Below are 23692 nucleotides of genomic sequence, written 5' to 3'. Positions count from 1 at the left end.
AAAAAACTTCGGCTCCCGGCGAAACTTCGCCCCCCCGCAGGGATGGAGCGGGGCTGGGAAGCAGCAGATCCGCCCCCAAAGGGTCTTCTCCTGCTGGAGACGGGGGAAATGGGGCTTGGCCTGTGCAGTTAGCAATCCAGGGAAAAACTGCTGCTCTCCGTTCCAAGACTGGAAAGAGTGCCTTAAATGTTAGGTAAACTCTTGGGTGTCCGAATCTACAGTCCAAAACGAATTGGAAAATGGATTCCATGCACTCCCATACGAAAACATCCAGGGCATATAGCAAATTACATTTGTCAATTTGTAGTCACCTCCCCCATCAACCAGGACTGTGGTAAATGATTTGAGGTGTCTTACTGGTGCCTTAAAATTATTTACAGCTCTTCCAACCAGTTTCATCAGTAATCTTGGTGGATCCCATATGGTCCCACAGACTTGCAGCTAAATGGGTTAGCAACTTGATACTCTGAGGATAACTGGGCTTACTGTTAAAAACTGAAACAAAGAAAGCATTAAGCTTTTGCTTTACCCTTCGTTACTGTTTCCTTCTGCATACACTAAAAGATGGAGATTCTCAGTGGCCATTTTGTTGCTGATGTAGTTGCAAAAACATTTTTTGTTGTCTTTTTCACCAGTATTCAGGTCAAGTTCTAGCTGGGCTTTGGCCCTTCTGATTTTCTCCTTGCATAACGTCATAGCACCCTTGTAGTCCTGATGAGTTACCTGTCCTTTCTTCCAGAGGTTATAAAATTTCTCTCTGCCTGTTCCAACCGGAGCTCTCTGGTGAGCCAGGCTGACCTCCTTTCTCACCAACTCATCTTTCAGCACCTGGGTAGACCCTGCTCCTGCACCTCTTGCTAGGATTTCCTTCTGCTTTCCTGGACTCTTCCATTGCTCTTAAGGACTACCTCCAACAGGACTCTCTCAATTAGTTTCCTGAAGAGGCCCTAGTTTGCCCTCTGAAAGTCAAAGGAGGCAGAGCTGCTGACCCATATCCTTTCTTGGCAAGAATGGAAACCTCCTTTTGTGATCACTTTGCCCAAGACAGCCTCCAAACATCACTCACGCATTTTTCTCTGTTCAGAAACAGTAGGCTCACACTGAAAGCTGAGACAACTTCTCAAGCTGCAGTGAATGTGGTTCAACAGGGCCCTGTTACTATGCTGCTTAGTTAAATGTACTCTATAAACAGCAACATTGATCATGGCAGTTTATGTTCACCTAACACCCCTGCACTCATAAAAGACTTGGGAGTTTACAGTTATGGTAACTTCATTTATGAATCGAGATATGATGCATAATAACCAAATATATTTCCACAAAAGTTGCTGCTACCATCAGGAAGTTTATCTTTAGTGAGATACACAATCAGTAAGAAAAATTCCACAGGAAGTTAAATGTAGTGCACCTCTATTGTCAGAGGACCTTAAAAAACAAAACAAAAAGGCAAGTTTATTAAAATTAGTTCTCAAGGTTTTACATATTTTATTGAAAAGAAATTATTTTCTGAGTAATGCAAATTGCAGCAGTTCACTAATTTCTTCCACTAAAAGAGCTCTTTCTTTAAAGAAATCTTTACCTAAGATCCATATCTACTCAACACTCTCAGAACCAGACCCTCATAGTCCACGGTAATTTTGAAGATAGAATACAGAAACAGTGATAAAACATGACTGTTCAGTTAGCACAGACGTGCTATTTTTGAAATGAGGTTCTTTAAAGAAAGCTACAACACAGTCACTGGATGTTGCATTTACTCAATTTTGAAATTACATCAAGACCCTTTGAAAAGTTAATTCAGTCTTTCTAAACAGTCAGCAATGCTTTAGCGAGTTCTAGTTCAAGAAATATTCCAATTACATATTCCATAAGTCAGTACACTAAAAACTAAAGTTCAGTAAAACTGATGAAACAAGCTTAAATTTATAACTAAAGCCATTTATATGTTGTATTAATGTATAATACGAATAAACCTCTTAGTGTACTCTACACTGAAGAGTTCACAGACATATGCAACACTTTCACATTTACTTCAAGTCATCTTAAATAAATTCAATTTAAAAACACTTTCATGGTAGCATTCCATGTGTCACAAGCAATCACTTGTACTTGAAAATATGCATGAGTGAGAATTTTTCCTCTCCTCTCAAATTTAATGTTATTTAAAATACCAACTAGTCACCTTGAACATTTTGAATTAGAACTATACTGAGCAGCATGTGTAAATGAAGCCTAAGCCAGCTAAAATGGAACTAAATCAAGATTCCTCTAAAGAATGCATGTCTTCTGTTAAAAATATTACAGGAAAAGATATTTACCATACTTAGCAGAACTTGCTCATATTTCAAAAAGAGCTGTGAAGGGACAGTCAGCCCTAACTAGGTCAGGGGTTGCTCTGCAGCACAGGCTAAGCAGATGCTCAAATCACAGCCACCAACTGTGTACTGTGCAAGAAGTTACAGGCTGGGAAGGAAGAACAATTTTAAGTTTGGTATGTGCAAAAACCCCACTTTTCACTCCATTATAAACTGTTTCCAGTTTTATCAGCTTGTCTAAATAAAGACTAAATACTCTGTTTCAGTACCTGTACATGTGTAGGCATTGAAGACCACTTCACAAACATTAAACTACTTTAAATCCTAGTGTTCCTTCAGGTATTATTCATGTCATTAGACTTGCTGAATCTGAAGCTGCATTTAACATAATTTACCTAAAATTTAAGTAAGAAGAATACTACAAGTGTCGTAATAAGGAAGTAGTTACATTAACTGCTTCCTTTAGAAGAAAAGTGCAAATGTACTAAATTATTCGTTTACACATTCTTGGCTTTACCTAAGGTATGTAGCAGGAAAATAACATAAAATTTCTAATAATACAATGAAAGCAAAGCCACAGACAATGGAATACACTTTCTTTACTAGGCGAGGTTCAGAGCTCTCACATGTAAACACTTTTCAGCATGGCAAAAATATCTCCATGTCTGTAAAAAAACACTATTCACTTGCACTATCGAGTTCTCCTGACTCACCTCTATTCCACTAAGAAAAGTTATGATACAGAATTTTGATCTACTGCTCAGAGTCATTGTAGCTTCTCTACCAACAGGAAGAGAGTCTGTGGCATAGCTGCTTCAACTGGCAGTGGCCATGGACTTAGAGAAAAGGGAAGAAGATTCTGGTGTGCATACCAGACAGATAAAATTGTTCACAAAGTTGCATGTCCAGCAGAAAAAAAGATATCACTGGGTCATTGCAACCTTCTCTAAATTTAAACAGCACTACACCCATATTTCATGGGTTTGTGAATGAGTAATCTTCAAAAATAGAGGCATTGGTGACAATTTCATGTAGAAGATTCAGTAAAAACTGAAAATCTAATTATGGAAGTTTTATATCACATTTTACCATCTACCCTTCTAAAGACTTACAATTAGTGTTCACTGGTTTTTTACATTGTGTTATTGAATATTTTAAGGCCACTCCCTTATTCTGGAATCATGACTTCTACATAAAAGCACATAGCTGGACTGACATTACACCACTGTACTTCTTTAAGAAGTTGTTTTTTTAAAATTTATTTTGACTTCTTCAGGAATAAACTTAATCTCTAAAGGCAGATTATGTCCCCAAGTATGCACAAAACACTTTCACCTCAGTATCACCATAGCATGTCCATAAATAATTCAGTGTGAAAAACCCAACTAACCCCTGCCCCAAGATATAAAACAAGTGGCTAAGTAATGCCACTAAGCCCCTTAGTTCTGCCATACTTTTCTCCAATTCTAAATTTCCTTTGTGCAGTTATGCTGCCTTCCTGTAACAAACAAGGAGGTTAATAAATAATAAGGGAAACATTTTCTTTACATGGTGTAGCTGCATGTAAGTTTCAATGCCACCTTTGTATTAATTCTTTTGATATTAAAGAGTAGCACCACTTATCTCTAACTAATAGAGCTGGCTATTCTAATAAATTTGAGATGGATGTTGGAATAGCTTCATAGGAAAGTATTTCTAAACTATTCAGAATTCTTATAATACTAATTAACTACTGTAACCGCATTATATCTATTACATGAAATCCAATGCATATTTTATCAGGGAAAAAATTTAAATTTTAACAATATTTCAAAAGTAATTTCAAGGCATCCTTGTAACACTCTTCCATTATCCACTAAATGTAGATGTATCAACTTTCAAAATCACTATAATGACACAAGTTTACTGAACCAATTATCCAATCTAGGATGAAAGGTTATATTTTTTTGTAACCACCAACTTAAATGAAGTCCCCTCTTCAGGGACCAGACCTGGTGCCAACACCCTAAATCGTGCAAACAAAACAAAACCATGAACTACCACATCAAATTGCAGCTGATGTCAAGTTAAGCCACATCCAGGACACCAGCAGCCACTAGCTGCCTTGAAAGCCAGTCCAAACCTTCATAAAGTCCTGTACCACTTCGGGCATCACAACCCTGAATATACCAGCTACGGCCACAGCAGAGTTTGTGGAGACTCAACAGTTCTGTGATTTCTTCCACTGGAAGAGCACCTGCTACATCCTGCAAGAGAATCAAAAACTCAATTATTCATCTGTATTATATTTGAAGCTATTTCATTGGCTTAGACTGAAGCTACAGATCACATCACAACTCTTCAAACACAAAAGACAAATCAAACAGTTAAGCATTTACTACTTGCTACCATAAAAAAAACCCTGATTGATCAATCTACTAAGTATGCTTAGCACCAACACTTACTCGACCAGCATTACACATTACACACAAGGAAAATATCTCCATTTTATCTTTCCACATTAGCACTCTCTACCCACAGCAGAGGGTTCAGAAGGTTGGAATTGGATAGACAAGCTGAGGAAAAGAGAGTAAAACCAAATCACAAGTACCTGTTTATTAGCAAAGATCAAGAGCAAGGCATCCCGCAATTCCTTCTCTGTTAATAATTTTGCAAGTTCACTGTATGCTTCACTGACCCTGTCTCTGTGGCTGCTATCAACAACAAACACCACCGCTATGAAACAAGAAGAGAAATGTTTTACACACATTCACATATAAACTGCAAAATTAGCTTTTAACTTACACCATTCCTTTTTCTAGAAGCTGTCTATGTGAAGTTCCTCAGTACACAGCTTCAATTTTAAATCCAGGACGACTGAGAAATTCCTTAAATATTTCTGTATTTTAAACAGAAGTCTAGAATTCATCCTAAAACAGTGAAAGAATCTCTAATTCTTTTTCCCTAGTCTAATATAAAGGCCATGATATTTTAACTACTTAGGTCTAAAACCAGATTTACTATGCAAGGAGTAAGTATCTCAGTTTAAACCATTTCTTGATCCATTTATACTCCATTAACTCCCATATGGCTGTCTCAGTTTCCCTTAATGGACTGTAATATTCACAGGTTCAGCCAAATCAGCACAGCTTGCTTCAACTACAGACTATAAAATCCAAAAAAGATGGCCAAGGACCTGACATAGCAGCATTAGATTTTACTATTCACTAGAGAGTAACTAAGATGGCAGAAAGACTGGGGAGTCAAGGGGACAGAGCTAGAAGACAGAATTTAAAAACAAGGGGTTTGCAATGAGAAAAACCCCAACACCAAAACTAAAAATAACCTACTGCAGATATGTACCAGGGTAACTGCTTATCTTTCTTTCCAACATGGAGTTCCAAGGCAGGCATGATTCCATGCTGTTTCACACAGTATGTTTTAAGAGGACAACAGCAATCCCAAAATACACTTTTAAAAGTTTGAAAAAATGAGTAATTTCAAATGTTAAAGTTTGTGTTTAATGCTGAAATAAGGCACAAAGCAGAGCACATAAGCTGGCGTTTGTAATTCCTAAGTATTTTAGAAAATTGTGAATGAATCAATCAAGAGGAACTTCTGTCTGAACAGGGAAAAACCTATGGAGGATTTACAAAACAACAACACAAATTTTTAAGTTCATCAATGCTTTCAGATTCAATAATCTAGTCTATAATCAGATACTACACTGCAATAGCAAGTCAGAAGTTACAGAACTTGGTAGAATTTTTTAAGCTGCTATCTAAAGGCTCCTAAAAGCTGAGTATTTTCAAGTGCTATTTGTATTCCATACCTGGCAAGTACTGCTTCTCACTATGCAGACTTTGGGACGCTGTACCTTGTCTGTTGTCAGCTAGAACCAATTTAACAGAGGTTCTAATTTTGTTTGGCTCCATGAACTGTCTGATGGATTTATAGAGAATGTACCTTTATCATCCAGTAGACATTCTGACCAACTGGACTAAAATTTATTAGCTCATGAATCTAACAGCTGTACTTTGCAGTAGATGAACAACTTTCTAATTCATAAATTATTTCTACTAATAATCTGTCTGGCTTTGAAACACAAACTAGAAGACAAAATACATTTTAAGAGCTGTATCAGTATTACCTTGCGTATTGAGATAATAATGTTTCCACAAAGGCCTCAATTTGTGCTTTCCTCCTACATCCCATATAGTAAACTTTAAATTCTTGTATTCTACTGTTTCAACATTAAAACCTGGAATAAAAATATATAAGTTTTACAATCCTGCTCTGTATGAACATAAAATAACCAAAATTAGTAGATAAAAGTCATTACATTTAAGTCATAGCTACTAACCTATGGTTGGAATTGGCTGCATGAATTCATCTTGCTTTAACTTAAACAAAATAGTTGTTTTGCCAGCTCCATCTAATCCTAAAGTAACAACCCGAATTTCCATTTTTGGTCCAATATGTACCCTGTTGTCCTGGAAGAAACAGAATATTATGTATTAATAACAACAGCAAATTTTGGAAACTCAATCTACAAAACCCTTATTTTTAAAACATGTATTTTGTCACCATTTCTAAAGTGACAAAATGGATGGTCTTTAAAAGTACAATGCATAAGCACTCCCAGCAATAACAGAAATAAATAGAAACAAAAATATCCAATAATAGAAATAAAAATATCCAATAATGTCTGTAGTGAACCTGTAATTTTTACTTGATCTGAGTTACAACATATCTTTTAGAAAGCCAGTTTCGTGACAGTATGTCTGTATTTGATAAAATTTCAAATTCTTTCATCATTCTTGGCTGAAACCATGTGAAGAATTTTTTTTTATGGCACTTAATTAGAGTTCACTGACCAGGAAACTCTTTTTTTCCCCCCACTTTATTAATGCTTCTACCTAGAGAACTACTTCCTTGCTGGAGGTTCCACAGCTTTACCTCTTCACCCTAAGCCTCTTCCAATCCTTCACAACAACAACAACATTACTAGCACTAAGCAGTAATCTGAAGTAGTAGAGAAAAGCAAACAAAATCCCCCAGGTCTTGCTTGGAGACAAGAAATGAGAATCAACTTCCCTATTTGTAGTTTACACCAAGCTGTTGCTGAGGAGATGAAGATGACACTGACAACATGATCAAATGGCAAAGCATAAATTCTAGAATAAACACATAGGCTGAGATTAGTACATATTTCTGAAACACATTTTGAAGTACTAATGAACTGCTATCTTGATGCAACACCGGGGTTTCAATCACCAGAACTATGTAGCAGTGTATTTGTTTTCTTGCAAAATCCAGACAGCACTGTGCCTACTCCACACAACCTCTTATTTCTTCTCACAGAAGAAATACTACGGAGTGCAAAAATGCTACATCATCTCTTGGTAAAAGACAAACAGGTTGACAGTGTTGCAGGACATTTAAACATCTCTATTACATGACGTGATATATCTAACTATTTATCTTTCCATATACACATAGATACACACAGAGGATCCATTATGTATCTGGATATATTGTCATCATGACAAGCAACTGTTTTCTCCCTTCTGTCATCAGAGAAGTAGCATACTTTCAGAATAATCAATGCAATTCAATAACCTCATGCTATCACAATCCTGGAAGAGAATAAAAATACCTTGAGAAACTGCTTCCTAAAAAAAAAAATTAAATATAATTGTACAATTGCCACAATGTAAAAGTCAGCAACATCATGACTATAAGTGTAAAAGCCAAATCAAAGGTTCATCTCATCAAATATGCTCTCTGAAACTAGGCAAAGATGGACGTGAAATAAGAAAATAAGAAATAAGAAATAAGGAAGGTACATAGTTATGATAACTGTCCTAAATAACTTCCCTGTGCTTAAGAGCTTGCAGCTCATGTGAATTTCCTAAGCCAACTGCGAGGTTTCTTCAATCAGCAGATCTTGATGCATTATTTACCTATGAAATTGTCTGCTTGCTGCTTGAAGCCTAAATGGGCCCAGATGGTCCTTATCATAGAACTCCACAGACTACCTTTTCAGTATTAAATAAATTAATTACTTTATTTGAATCTGTGAAATGTACTTGGATAAGCTCAGCAGGTTCAGTACTACTATTACAAAAGGCATATGCTCCACAACCAAAAGACTATTTGAGATTTGAAAAGTGAAACATTGAGACTTAACTGCTTTTGAATGAATTTTTGTCCAATTTCTAGGTATTTGGAGTCAGAGCTGAAATACAGTGACAACACTGCAACACAACATGATTATCAGAATAGGTTATCTCATTCTGGAAAAGAACTTGTGGGCAGATGTTTGACAAGGTGCAGAGAAAGAAAAAACAAAAAGAAGTATGCAGAAGGGTCTGAAGAGTCTAAAAATGCCATGTCTCCAGCACTCTCTTCACACTCAAACTTTAGTTCTGATTTTATCCAGAGTTTCTGGGAGTGGACCTCCCCAATTCTTCTCTGCACCTGAAAGGAAGAAGGAAAAGCAGCAGCTCTGGATAGAGCTGCTCAGTTCACAGGTTTCTTGCAGAAGGCAGTACCCTGGCTATGGGCAGAGCTTGCTAACAGTGAGCCAGTCCTCTCACAGCACCACCCGATGTACTGGTCACCTGACAGCTCCCATGGCTGGAGGGCAGAGGCGGTACCACTTAAATCATCAGGGAAATGAAGGAGATGAGTGAGCCGTCAAATTTAGCCATCCTGCTGCAGTTTGCCTTCTCCAAGGTTTGGAATAAAAACAGGCTGTTCTCAGCATGTTTGTATTCTCTCAGAAGGAATCAAAATGTGATGGACGCCAAATTTCCACTTTTTGCACAAGTAGTTCCGTCACTTCAAAAAACATTGCAAGCAAAGTTGCTATTTAGAAAACTGTGTGTAGCATCTGCAATATGAGTCAGTAATAATCAACTATTCACGATCATAGCTAGAAACTGACATGAAAGAAGTCTCTCACTGTCAATTGTATCAGCACCTTTAACTAAAATGTTGCTTAAAAATGACAAATAAACACCCTTTGTGTCTGTTTTTCTGGCAGGTGCATAACTTGATGGCATACTTAAAAACAGGTAACCTTAGACTCCTGTTTAAGTAAAACTTGTTTTATTAAATCTCAGTGCAGAAGAAAAATGCACAACTATGAGCTCTTCACTTTTTTATCCTTGACTTATTTCAAGACATTTGATGAGACAAAAGCCCTCTGTACAGGTTTCCTTAATGGTTCCTTAAAGAGCTTTCTCTCTGAGAGAACATTTCCTTCTCAGATAGTCTTGATGTTGGTAAGGGTTAGTTGCCCAGAGTTAGTTTAATGTTGGTAAGGGTTAGTTGCCCAGAGTTAGTTTAACATCATAATGAGAATTTATCTGTCAATCTCAGGCACTGCTTCCTTAATAGTTTTCTCTCTCTGCAGCATACACATATGTGCAGCATGCACATATGGATATTCATGATGACCACATGCATTTCTTAAGTTCTACAGCCACTGCACTCATTTAACAGAAAACTATCTTTAAATAAGGATCACGATCCTGGGTAAGGAGAGTTCTCCAAATCCTCCCTTCCCTTTGTATCTGGCATTTCCCTAGCTGGTTTAGAAAGAGGAAATGGCACTGTGACTGTTTTCTTGTGTCATCAGTGAAACAAAATATAGGTAAAATTTACTGATTTTCAAGAATGAAAAGGACTTCTCCCTCCCCTCCTCAAACGTCCACAACTTTCATTTGATATTAAATGTTCCTCTGATCTGGTACTGTCTGAAATGCTTTTTTACATTTTATAATGGATGCAGCCTTCAGTGCATACCAGCTTGGGAGGGAGACCTTTCCAGTAATATAGTAACAGTTTTATAGTTTTTTGTCTGAAGATTTTATTTCTGCCTGATATCTGTTGCCAGATATGTACACCAAACCTCACTGCAAGTCACAATAGTGGCCATCAGCATAACAGTAATCTAAAAACACATTGTTAAGAAAGAAAACATTAAGCTTTATCAGATGTGAGGAAACAAAAAGTAAGAGGCTGCAGGAATTACTTTCAACTTATTTTTTCATGGCTGCTGCTGTTTTTCTGAAAAATGACACTTTAGCACCTCTGAAGTTCAGAAATTAACCTTCAGAAGACTTCAAAAAATACAAATTGTTACAAGATAAAACTAAGTCTTCTGGGTTCCCCAAGCCTATTTTAGGCCTCCTGTAACACCTTAGCTAGCTCCTATCATTCTCTTTCCAAACGCTCAGAAATTAACAACCAAAATTTTCCAAGTCTGACAAAGAGCTCTGAAAGCCAAAGCTTTCAAACATTCAAAACGCCCCTCTGACTCACAATTCTTCATCTGTGAATTGTGATTACTGCTTCATTCATGAAATAATGAGGGTTTGCAGAAGAGGTTTCCTTGGCCCTACGAGCTTTGGTCTCTGCTAAATAGGAAAGAGACAGGCAGACGTGAAAATGCTGCATTAACGTGGAAATTCAAATATACTGAGGTTACAAAATGAATGATTTTGAAGAAATCTGATTTCCTAAGTCTGGAAGAACTGACATAGAATCTCTATGGAAGCATTCATTTCTTACAGTAAATGTTTCAACAGCTACAGTTAAATTCTCATTTTTGTCTCAGCCACAAATAGATCCTCTTCCTCTTTCACCCATTCAGATGCAAAAAAACCCCATACATCAAAGTACTTGTTCCTTGAGTTTCAAACTTACTTACTTTCCTATGAGGAAAGCATTATATATAATAAATACCATATAAATACACCAAATAGAAGTAACATTATCAAACTTTGAATAATTTAATCCCTTTTAATGAAAGTGGTAGTGAAATTATATTGAAGCAATAAAACCCCACCAAACTACTTAGAAGATTAATAATGTATTAGCTAAGCTGTGAGTGAATACTAAGCAACTGTAAAACAAATAACTGTTTAATAAACTGAAAGAAATATATTTTTTAAATATTATAAACTGAAAGTTATAATAGTAGTATTCAATTTAAAACAGGTGAGCAATCTCCAGGAAATAATCGAAGAAAGATGTTTCTAGAACTCCGAAATGCTATCCAACTTCTTTAAAAGAAAACAGCTCATGTTCAAACAAAGTTACTGATACGGTCAATGACAAAAGAACATTTCCCACCGTTATTACAGCAGCACGTGGTTTGTTGCTCAAATACCACATTGCATTCATCATGTGATAAGACAATGTGGCTCTAACTGATACTGAATTGCTTCAACTTGTTGCAACAAATACATAATAATGTACATCAATTATTCCTGCTTTATTTTACATTAGATTTGGGACTCCATAAAGTGGGTAACTGTACTTCCATGAGATTAAAAATACCTTTGTAAAAGTGACAGGTATGCTAGCATCCAGCTGTACATGATCTGCAAGTTCTGTAAACTGCTGCTGCTGTTTCTGTAATGTCTCTAGCAATCTTGTAATTTCCTGTTTGGCCAACACTACTCTGCAGTCGTCCTAAACAGACAAAGAAAACAAAAGCATGCCTTTCCTTTAGTAATTTACTTTAAAATACCCCAAATATAATATAAACATCATTGCTAGAATGAAGGTTTTTTAAATAGAAATACACTACTTCAAGAAATTACAAGAAATACATTTACAAAAAATGTATTTTTGTAAATAATTTTTGTAAAAATTCATTTATTACATTTACAAGAAATAACATTTACAAAATAGATTTATTTAAAATTGCAACACAAATATTAATATCTTAACAGTTTTCCTTAACACTAATAGATGTTAAGTTGTTCTGCAGGTTTATGAAAAAACTAACAAACTTTCTTTATGAGCCAATTAAGAGTAATACAAATTATAAGAAACAATAATATCAATGTAACATATAAAGAACATTTATATTTTTCATATATCATTTAAACAGATGGAACAGAGCAACCGTTTTGCAACATATGGCAACACACTTAATAGGAACATATTAGCATCCCCCCTCTCAGGATTCAGAGAGTTAAACCTGACTACACAACCAAACAAAAGCTCTAAACAAATCTGGAAAAAAGAAGTACAAATAACACATTCATGAAATAGCTTCTCACATTCAGTTTACTATTTGCTACACATACTATTTACTTTTTCCTATCATTACACTGAATTAATAAGAGACCAATGAAAAATTCACACACAGCCACTTTCTTCATACATTTAAGATGTAGAATTACCAATATCACAAGTGTAACTGTAAAATCCTTCCAATACGTTCTGTAGGTTTTGGTTTTTTTTGCTTCAGTCTTGTCTTGACTTCCCACTAACCTCACAAATATCAGAAGAATCATGCCACAGGGTTTCCAGTAACTGGAGGACTTTACACTTTTGGACTGACTATCTTTGGCTAACACTCCCTTGTAATGAATACTTATATCTCATGTTAGACCATGACTGATTTAATCTTATAAGAAAATAATGCAGAATACTATACATCTCTTTTTTTATAGTCTAAAAATAACTTGTACTTCCATGTGTTTTGCCATATGCTACAGCTCACTTGCCAACCTACCTGTTGCAAAGTCTTTTCACAGTGAAGGCAAGCTGTTGAAACCTGTGACAGGAGAATGGTCATATCTTCTTGCTGTTGCCTAAGCCAAATCAACTTCTCTCTCACATGAGCATCAACAACGCTAAGAGCCATTTCTTCCTGACGACAAAGGGTTTCATGAAGATCAGAAAAATAGGCTCTGACACATGAGCGAGCATTCTCTGCAGTTCCTGGTACCTAGAGTGTTGCAGAAAGGAGATCCAACAGTTTAAGGACACCAGGAGCAAATTTTAAATTTTATTCCAGATTCTAATTTATTTTCACATCTGCCTGGCTACATCACAGTTCACATCCCAGTTAGGGCTGATAAGACTTCCTGAATAATACCAAAACACTTTTAGAAGTTACTCCTATAATCACATAGCTCATTTGCATGTATAAACACCTCACTAAAAATGACCAGGGAAAAAAGCTTCAATAGTATTATACCACCTGAGAACATACACAGACTGTACACTAGGAGTCAAACAACTTTTTCCACTGCCTCCACATTTCCATATAGCCTAAAAACATGGTAATACCAAGTTCCCATCTATCTGCTGATCTAAGCCTCAGTACTGACGTGCTAGATAGAAGACCCTAAAATCTTACCCTTCAAAACCTACGCATAATTTCCAAAGAAAGTCTTTATCCAGCTATTACAGAAAAGCCAATAATCTGTGCATGTGGGGGGAAATAAATATTTTTTAAAAGCATACATGTTCAGTATGGGCCATTCCAACTCCATCTTCAACAATTTGTTCTCCTCCTTCTATATGCTGAACAATTCCAACTAATTTTCTGGAATAATCCGAGATTTCTTCTGTGAAAGTTCTTATACAGTGAGCCATGTCTAAAATGGATGCACGAATCTGGTTTGCTTCTGGTTCCAAGACAGAATGCTATTAATTAAAAGCAACATATCAAACATCAATGATAATTATCTTCCTTAATAATCTTTTATATTTTACTACATATTTAATATACATGTGCAAGTATATGGGCATATATTTTACACATACATATAGTATAGCCAAGTAAGAACTGAAAACCATCTTGCAATTTAAAAAAGCAGTCAGGACTTACAGATTATGCTGAAACTAGCTCATACATCTAGCAATTACAGAAGTAAACAAAAACTTGCCTGTTTATCATAATTTATTATAAAAAAAGAAGAATAGTTAGATTGCACCAGTGATGTGGTGTGTATGTAGGGTCTACATTATGAAAACAGCTTTCTAAATGATGGCCCAATGTCAATGTCATGAAAACTTCAGAAAAGCAGCGCATAAAGGGACTGTCCTTCTTCACATATACATATTCACATTAGTAACTCATTGAGTTCTTAGATTTTTTTTTCCTTTATTTTACCATGGCAACTGTCTGACACAAAGGGAAAACTAAAGAATAGGATGAACACATCAAGAATCTATCCTCCTTTCTTGACAACCTTTTTTACTTTATTTGGATAAATAATTATGCAAGTTACCCCCTGGCATGACTAGAAATTAACTACTAGCAGTACCTTATGACCTTGATGCTTCCCATATTCTTTGCAGACACAACACATGAGAGGACTCGCCTGACAACCTTCTTCTAAACAAACAAACTCAATGGCATGCACTTGGTGTTGGGAGCACATCGTCTTCTCATGAGGCTTATCAGCTAGAGGTACACGCCTGTGCTTCGCCAGAGTCTTAGTAGAATGAGTAAGCTGGGAGCAGTCTGCACACAGGTGAGTGGCACAAACAGTGCAATACACAGATGCAACATGGGCTTCATCTTCATCACAACGAATGATACTCTAACAACGAAAACCAAGCAAAACTCAAGTGGTTAACATTTAATCCCAAAAATGGAAGAAAAATTAGAAGACTTGTCAACAATACAGTCTTTGTTTAAAAGTTATACACTAATAAATACTTGGACTACTTTGAAACTTGATTATAAGTTTTCAATAAACTTTTTGAAAACGTAAGTTTAAAGTGTTCAGTAATTTTATAAGTCCAAGCTTCAGTGCAAGTTGTAAAGGTTTGGAGGAGAAAATAAATCTGGCTCTGGGAACTTCCTCCAAAGCAGTTATTACAGACCAGAAAATTACTTACAGGAAAACAAAACACCAACAGTCAAATAAGCACTTAGGAAAGTTATCTACATCTAGAAGAGTACTGCAAGATATGTTGCACACCAGCTGTTAATACTGAAATGATAAAAGCAGCTACTTTTGGTAATGAAGTAGCACATGATAAAATAAAATTACTATAAAAGGCAACTACTGACAACAGCTGAAGTCTTTAGGAAGAATTTCTGAGGAGTTTCAGAAAACTGTGCTTATATGAATAAAACTAATATATCAAAATAAGTAACCTTTTCTAAAAGCCCTAAAGGCACAAAAAGGGGGTGAAATAGTATGCATGTTTATTAATACCAGTTTATTTTCTGCTTTAGTCAAGTACAACTAGCATTTAATTATGAACAATTAACTGAAGCCTTAATACTAGATACTGGAAGAAAAGAACAGTATTATTGGTGAAATTTGCCAAAGAACTGATTTTCAATCTTTTTCCTATTTAGAGATAACTTCTAGCAAATGAAACTTTTTTTTGTTTGTCTTGTTTTTTGGGTTTTTTTGTTTAAAACTCAGTACCTCTCCAGATAGACCAATGCCTTCTTCAGCTGTCCCATACTGCCCAGCAGGTCCATTCTGCAACCGTTCCAAGAGTTCCAACAAAGCAAAGTTCTTTTTCAATCCCCAGACACCAGAATCTCCTATTTTTGATGAAGAGTAAACAAAGGAGAGAAGAGGAAGAAAAAGCTCAAGCATATATAATTTTGAGAAATTCCACAAACTGAGATTCGGACAAATATTAAGAGCATATCAAGTACAATAATATTAACCAAGAGAGATACAGCTATCAGTTTTTCTGCAAGCTCACTCCATCTTCTTCCTTACTTTGATCATTGAGCTATTTAATATTTATGCAGATCTTCTCTATCAAAAGATGCCAAGATTATTAAAAATTTAGAGAAACTTAGTAAAATTTTCTAATTAATTAAAAAAAAATCTAATTTAATTTACTTTTTAAAAAAGTAAAATAATCTGCAATAGCTAACAACTAAAGAATACAAGGAACACACAAACACTGTGTATTACAAAAATTGTTTTCAGAGGTATAGTGAACATTTCTACCCTGCTAATGGAAGCCATGAAGAATTCCCTACTGAGAAGCCTTATTCCCTGTATCACAAGATGCAACACCAATTGCAGATCCCATGCCAGCAAAATCTAAGAGTTAAAACAATATTCAGAAACAAAACGCAAGGTGCTACACTATTTGATAAAATGGAAGATCACTTATACTCCCTAGAGCAAAGCAGAAACCCATGTCTACTCCTGCATGATCCTTATTTCACAGAAGTTAACATGAAGCAATGAGAGGAGAAGCAAAATCAGAACGGGATCCCAATAACTGCTGCTAAATGGTAACCATATTGGCCACATAGCATATGAGAATCCTAGCAGCTGCTTCTTCAAGGAATTGCCATCCCTTGACTCTTTTCTAGTGTAACTGTCATAAATTTAATGACATTTTCACTATTGCAAGGAAAAGGTGGCTCATGAGATCAAGCATCATCTTTGAGCACTGGATCATTACTTTTTAACGATAACAAAACCACAAAATTGTTGACGTTGGGAGGGTCCTCTTCATCACCTTGCCTAGGTCACCTAGAGCGGGGTGCCCAGCACCACACCCAGGCATCTTCTGAAAATCTTCAAGGAGGGAGATGCTATCACCTCTCTGAGCAACATGCAGCAGAGCCTAGTTCCTCTTACAGTCAAAACTGTTTCCTTATATGCAGACAAAACTTCTGCGTTTCAGTTTGTGCACATGACACATCAGCTATCTACATGAACTCAAGGAAACAGTATTCCCATGTGTTTTCCCAGAGAGCCCAGACTACTTGAATTGTCCAGTTGTTTCATGTTGTTTCCTAACCCCTAAAGTTGTTTCATGTTGTTTCCTAACCCCTAAAGTATGCGGCCCGGTGGCAGTCTCGTATGTGCCCTTCATCCTTCTGGAATGCAGAGTCATCTCACTGATCTTTTACAGACATGAAGTTTTATTTCTTCAATATGGACATTTATCAAACACTCCATAGACTCTGATTTATCATTAGAATGGGTGCAGTTCTCAATGACCAGACAACAACTACACAGTTATGAGAAATACCCAGCTGGTAACCACACTGCTTTATGTAGCTTCAACTTCATGAAACCTTTTTTCCCTAGTCCATCTTCCTCACAGACTATAGACTGTAATACTCTGTTCCAAATTTGGTCACTGAGAATTTATGTGCCTCACAGATGAAAGGCAATAAATGGATTATACTGTTTTCCTATAGCAATAAATGGGAGCATTTTTAACTATTTTATGCTCCAACACTCTCAATGGGTATAAACAACACTGATAACCTGTTTTAAAAAAATATGTTTACCAGTAAAGACCATGCATTTGCTGCTTGCAGAAATGGGCCTACGGAAGCACTAGTCAGTAACTAGTGCTATCTAACTGAAGTTAGATATAAAGCCAGATGCTTTAAAAAGTCTGTGCTTTTAAAGTCAGGGACCTCTGCATTTATCAGTTCCATGGTGGAAGCCTTCCCTGTTCCAGAGAGGCACTACATTGCCAACACCCAATCTAAGATCAGTGCACTCCACAAAATAAGCTGCAAACAAACAAACAAAATATTTTGACTTTTATTTATCACAGATCTTGAAGGAGTTTACAGAAGGTATGTTCTGTCCCTCCAAAATTACACTAAGCACCAGCAAAGTCATCTGCTTTGATATATTCTGACCTCAGAGCTTGGTAATTTTTTTCGTTGAGCACTCCTAATAAGATCGAGTCACCTCTTATTACCAGCTGAAGAAATACAGAGCACTATATATATATACTTTTAGAATTTAATTTACATCAAAACAGTTTCTAAACAGTTTGGATTTGCCAAATAGGTATCTAGACAGACTAACTCTCAGAAAACAAAGCCCTGGAAAGTGGCTATGTGGTTCCCTTCTAGGGTGTTTAGCACTTTCCCACAGCAAACTAACTGTGCACAACCTTCAGTTTCTACAGCACACAAAATAGTCACATTAACAACACAGCAATATAATGGCTAATACTAACACACACCTTCTATTTTCAGATTAGCCACTAATCCAGATAGCCATTAATAGCCCAGTATAAATGGATGTACATGTACCAAAAGGATAAACCTACTTAAGCAAGAGATTATAGTTCCTAGCCTTTAAGCAAACATTGTCTTAGCCTTTAGGCAAGCACTGGGTAAGGCTGCAAGAGGAACAAGCTACTCAATCATTACAGGGTTTCTTACAAAAAGTCTTTTCTTTCACAGGTTTTAGTGTTTATTACAAAAACCCTAGAAACTGAGAAGTACTCTTCTCAGTTTACAACACTGTATGTGATTTAATCATATTAGTTTTGTTCCATGTCTAGCAGTGAAGAGAAAGTCAAAACAAAACTAATTTACTGAATTGTTACCAAGAAGATCAGAAAAGATAAGTGAGTAGCTATTATGTAGTTGTTTTTTTGGCCATAACTCTAAGATGTCATGAGAAACAAAGATACATCGCTCTTACATTCTTTCTATTATGTATCATGGGATTTGATAATACAAGTACAAGCAATTGTATAACATGTCCACCTTGGCACAGCTAAAAAACAAGTGAAGTTTACATGCTAACTTTTAATTTACTGAAACAGAATTTATAACCAGCTAGCATCCTATAAAACACAGAACCATGGAATAATCTTGAGTTGGAAGAGACCCACAAGGATCACCAAGTCCAACTCCTGGCCCTGCACAGGCCATTCCCAATGACCACACTGTTTGCCTGAGAGCATCCTCCGAACACTGCCTGAACCTGGCAGACTTGGTGCTGTGACTACTTCCCTGAGGAGCCTATTCCAGCACCCAGCCACTATCTGGGTGAGAAACCTTTCTAATATTTAACCTAAACTTCCCCTGACACAGCTTGAGGCCATTCCCTCAGTCCTGTCACTGCTCACCACGCAGCAGAGATCAGTGCCTTCCCCTCCTCTTCCCCTCAGGAGGAAGTTGTGACTGCAATGGTGCCTCTCCTCAGTCTCCTCCAGGCTGAACAGGCCAAGTGCCCTCAGCCACTCCTCATCCTGCTTCCCCCCAGTGCCCTTCACCCTTCCATGCCCTCGCTGGACACTCTCCAGTGCTGTCCTTCTTACACTGCAGCACCCAAAGTGCCCCCAGCGCTGGAGGTGAGGCTGCCCCGGTGCAGAGCAGAGCAGAGCAGGACAATCCCTCCCTGCCCGGCTGCTGATGCTGTCCCTGATGCCCCACAGGACACGGGTGGCCCTCCTGGCTGCCAGGGCACTGCTGGCTCATATTCAGCTTGCCATCAGCTTGCCCAGGGCTCCTTTCCATGGCACTGCTGTCCAGCCTCTCATTCCCATCTGTCTGTACATTCAGTGTTGCCCCACATCAGTGCACAACGTGGCACCTTCCCCTTACTCCTGAACTTCATGTGGTTGGTGACTGCCCAGCCCTCTCTGCAGGGCCTCCCAGCCAGAGCCAACAGCTCCTCCCAGTTTTGTATCATCTGTGAACTTCGGATCCCTCCCAGTCCTGCACCCAATCATTTCTGAAGATGCTGAAGAGCACAGAGCCTAAGGTGGAGCCCCATGGACCCCATCTAGTGACAGGTCACCACTCTGATGTCACCCCACTCACTGCAACCCCTTGTGCCTGACCCACGAACCAGCTGCTCTCCCAACACACGATGTGCTTGCTTATCCAGCTGTGTGCTGGACACCTTGTCCAGCAGGACACTGGGAGAGACAGTACCAAAACTTCACTGAAATACAAAAAGACCACAACTGGCTTCCCCTGATCCACTAGGTGGATTACCTTGTCACAAGCATGCATTCTCATTAAAAAGTCATGTCTCATTTTGCTGGTATCTATCATGAAGTTTACATATTTGCACAAATGGGACTTTGCTCCTTTTTACTTTAAATCTACCTATAAAATTTTTAGGTACCTGACCTACACATTCTCAACACAATTGACCAAGTGTTTATTTCATATTTGAAATCAATAAACAATGAGTTCTGTATATACATCCATTTACTCTCTTTGACTTCACCTCAAATTGTGCTTTGATCACAAACGTGAGAGTCTAGTGATCTCATCCTTGTGCCTACAAAGAACGTTTGTGTCCATTAGAAAAATTATTACACATTCTGTCATCTCAAAAGAAGAAGAAAACATGAGTAGCAGGAAATGTGTCAGCCAGGAATGAGAAAGTGACAGACCAAAGATATTAAGACTGACTCCAGCTAACAATACAAACGTCAATTTCAGAAGCATGAAGCTTGACTGCAAAAGTATTATAAATAATGAAAGGGATAAAGGAACAACTTTTGTCTAAATGTTTAAATGCATTTTCTTGCACAGCATTTTTAAGCTTCAGCTTGGCACTCAAACGCTAGCAAAAGCATGTGTAAATCTAAGCAAGACCAATCAGATGGATTACATGAAGGATGCCATCACCTGCATATCTCTGTGAACAAGTTTTAATGATAGAAAATAATTTCAGCTCTGCAGTAATGGTAGATAGAGAGAATCTCTAAAGTTCATTTTTCCTAAAAATACCCTGGTCTGTATATTAATTTAAAAAACCCCAGAACCCAACAGAAACAAACAAACAAACAAAAAACCCCAACAAACAAACAAAACCCACCAGCCAAACATAACCAGTGAGAGACAGGACGCAAGAAAACAATTTGCAAGAAATTATTTGCCTTTTCTCCCAGATCAACATACTTTAAGGAAAATCTTTGAGAGGAGCCTCTTTTTCTACAGACACCATTTATTGGATTTTCCCTCATATAAACTATCTGAATCAACACTCTCCAGCATATATGATTTCAAAAGTTTGAAAACTTTTCCACTGCACCTTTTTGGTTGAGAAAAATGTTAATCCACTTGAAGACAACAGTTCGCATACCTTCAGCATGTTCATACTCATTCAAAATTTTCCATTAGAAGATTAAATCACAGGGAACTTCATTAAAGAATTCTTAAAAAACCCAACAAAAATCAATGTTTTATCTATTCTGCAATGCAGAATGGTTTGGGCAAGCTTTAGTCCTATTTGTTCATTACAAAATGTTTTCTCTTGTAACAGGATTCAGTGAACTACTAGAACATTTTGCTAAGCATGCAAACAATGTTTCAATTTTCAGTTGCAGAATACATATTTCCAAAAATCCTGATTCATGAAGTACTTCTAACCCTGCCTTCACATACAGTTATATATAGAAAGAGACAGCTCTGTATATTTAAACTGAGTCCAGTTCAAAAAAAATACAAAAAAAGTATCTACCTATATACAGATCCCCCAGTACCTATTTGAAAAAGCTCCCAACATTACCTAGGAAAACTTGGATGAATATAGTATTAAGTCCTTTAGTAATAAGAGCAATGGAAAAAAAGTACCAGAGGTTACTTTAGACCAACTAAAAGTCTCCATAAAATCCATAGTTACTGATTAAGAAATTGTGTTCAGCAGAGATAGCTTTATGTCTTAATTTTACAGCTTTTCTTTCAACACAATTTTCTCTTGGCAGGGGTCCTTAGACATGAAACAGCTCTCTGAGACTAGAGAACATTATTTCATTAAATTCATTAAATTGTATAATTGCTATAGGGTGAACATGGAGTTTGCGTTCTCATATCCTCAAACAGAGGGCACAGAAGTATGAAAAGTTCCTCTGGGTCCTGAATTGTCCCTCCCTGCTCCTAAGCTCTAGAACAAAACAGAACTACAAGCGCAGCAAATTTAACCAATACCAGCAACTACTAGGTGATTAGAAAAAGGTAGCAAATGCATAGATATCTCAAAGAGGGGCCATGAGCTGCACTCCACAAAACTTCCTAGTTTTATATCCTATAACCAGTAATATGTCTCAATGGCGTTGCATATGGAAAGACTAAAGTGTCTATGAACTCCCTCTCCCTCAGATCACCGGGTAAAACTTTTATTCACAGAAGTATTTTTATTTTCAAGCTGTCTGGCTAAGATTTTCTACCCATTACTTTTGTGAGCAACTGCTGATCACAGTGCATCCTTCTTCTTTCTAGTGTCAAACAGCAGGATACAACTCTATTTACCAACTCTTCAATATATAGGGATCCTGAAGCTTTTCGTCCTTCTTCCTAACTGTAGGGGACTTGGAGATTTAATAACACAGCATTTCATAAAAAACTCATCAGAAAGATTAAAAAAAAATCTGTAAATGCTTTTGTAAAGCTTTATTTTCATCAAACATGAAACACACTGAAAAATATGATAGGATCCTTTCAGATGCCTGGGAAAAAGTGTATAATAAAAACTAAGAAGCAACAAGTTCCCCATCACAAGAAAAAAAGCAGTGGTCTTGGACAAGAATGTTTTATAACAACAGGAGGAAGTGCTGTGCTCTAAGATTCTCCCTCTAAAACCATAGTTTAAAAAATCTTGCACAGCTGCATAGGCAAATATAAGAAGCCAAACAAACCATTACTCTTAACCACTCTACTAGAATGGCAATCATTCATGATTCTCACACTACCATTTCCCTCGCCCAAAAAAAAGCCCCCTCCTTCATACAAGACTGATTATTTCTTTTCCTGATTTCTACCTTCACAAAACCATCCTGCAGAGTGCCTTAATATTGCTAGCAGATTCTTGTACTTCACAGTCAAGTGAATTTGATACTTAAACAATTCTTTCACGGTTTACGAGATCAGAGATGTCCTTTCCTAAAGATTCTCCTTTCAATTGGCTCCTTTTTCCTCCAGTGTTATTCAAAACTGCTGGAGCCAGTTCTATTAACAAGTTCTTTTTGTTACATCTTCCTCTGATAACTTGTCTTCTCTATAACCCCCTATGGACTAGGTAATTATTATTCTGAAGAAATTATATGCACATGTCATCTTTTGCCTAAAATAAACTTTCATTCTAAGAAAAAAAATCTTTATCTTATCCTTTCAAATACCATGTGCAGACATTGTTAGAGTAGGGGAATTCCAGTTGATAGCCTGCCACTACCAATAATGCACGTATAGAAATCATTAACATTGTAAAAACCAGGTTTGTTATCACTGATCCTTCCCTCTATATCACTTCATCATGAATTCAGGGAAATGTTAGACAAAAATTTACCTATTCAATTACATGGGTTTAGTGTTTAGGACAATAGGAAACTAATACTCATACTTAAGGAACCCTTACACAGAACCATTAAACAGAGTAGTCCCTTTGTAAATATAGGTGTACAAGAAGATGCCCAGGTGTAAAGCATGCGAGCCCAGGTTCAAGAACATAAAGGCAAAATCTTTTCTTTCTTTTCCTTACTACACATTCATTACTTGGAAATACCATCACTAAGTGGAGCACTAAGAATCTATGACAAGCACTATCTTCTAGATATCCATGACTGTAAGTTTCAAGAATGTCAAACTTCTATTTTCTTACCTAGTTCAGTAACTTGTCGATCAAAAGGACAACGAACTGCTCTGCCATGAAGGGGAAGCCGGGTAAGACAGTCATGGCAGACAGTATGGCCACATAAAAGCAGCCGGGGAACTTTGTCCCCTTGCAGAGAAAATACATCTTCACAGACACCACACTCAAGAACCTGTAAGTTAAAAAAGACCATTTTTGGTTTTAAGTTAATTAAAAAGCAGAACTTCACACAGAAAGCTATACAACAATTTATGTTACCGATATTCATGC

The 23692-nt window shown here is 37.0% G+C and overlaps 1 protein-coding gene across 2 annotated transcripts; it reads right to left on the bottom strand.

Moving 5' to 3' along the window:
* Nucleotides 1–1452: 1452 nt before the first annotated feature.
* Nucleotides 1453–23615, bottom strand: TRIM23 (tripartite motif containing 23). Of its 2 annotated transcripts, XM_058823273.1 has the most exons (10): nucleotides 23432–23615; nucleotides 15503–15624; nucleotides 14381–14659; nucleotides 13575–13757; nucleotides 12838–13053; nucleotides 11649–11783; nucleotides 6658–6787; nucleotides 6445–6555; nucleotides 4906–5030; nucleotides 1453–4561 (listed from the first exon to the last, which is right to left on the bottom strand). In XM_058823273.1, the coding sequence occupies exons 1-10, from the start codon at nucleotides 23613–23615 to the stop codon at nucleotides 4382–4384; spliced, it is 1665 nt and encodes a 554-aa protein (XP_058679256.1). In that variant the 3' UTR covers nucleotides 1453–4381. The 2 variants fall into 2 exon arrangements, with proteins under 2 accessions (XP_058679256.1, XP_058679257.1); XM_058823274.1 differs by lacking the exon at nucleotides 14381–14659 and having other exon boundaries at nucleotides 23432–23571.
* Between the last annotated feature and the right edge of the window lie 77 nt (nucleotides 23616–23692).

This window comes from Ammospiza caudacuta, chromosome Z (genome assembly GCF_027887145.1).
Source record: "Ammospiza caudacuta isolate bAmmCau1 chromosome Z, bAmmCau1.pri, whole genome shotgun sequence".
NCBI lineage: Eukaryota > Metazoa > Chordata > Aves > Passeriformes > Passerellidae > Ammospiza > Ammospiza caudacuta.
This window is presented reverse-complemented; position numbering and strand designations above follow the sequence as displayed.

Coding starts and splice junctions, on each gene's coding strand:
- TRIM23 (XM_058823273.1), bottom strand. CDS start 23,615: ATGGTCTTTTTTAACTTACAGGTTCTTGAGTGTGGTGTCTGTGAAGAT. Junction 15,625..23,431: donor TCGACAAGTTACTGAACTAG/GTAAGAAAATAG, acceptor CATCAAAAATAG/GAGATTCTGGTGTCTGGGGA. Junction 13,758..14,380: donor GGAAGCATCAAGGTCATAAG/GTACTGCTAGTA, acceptor TTTAATTAATAG/CATTCTGTCTTGGAACCAGA.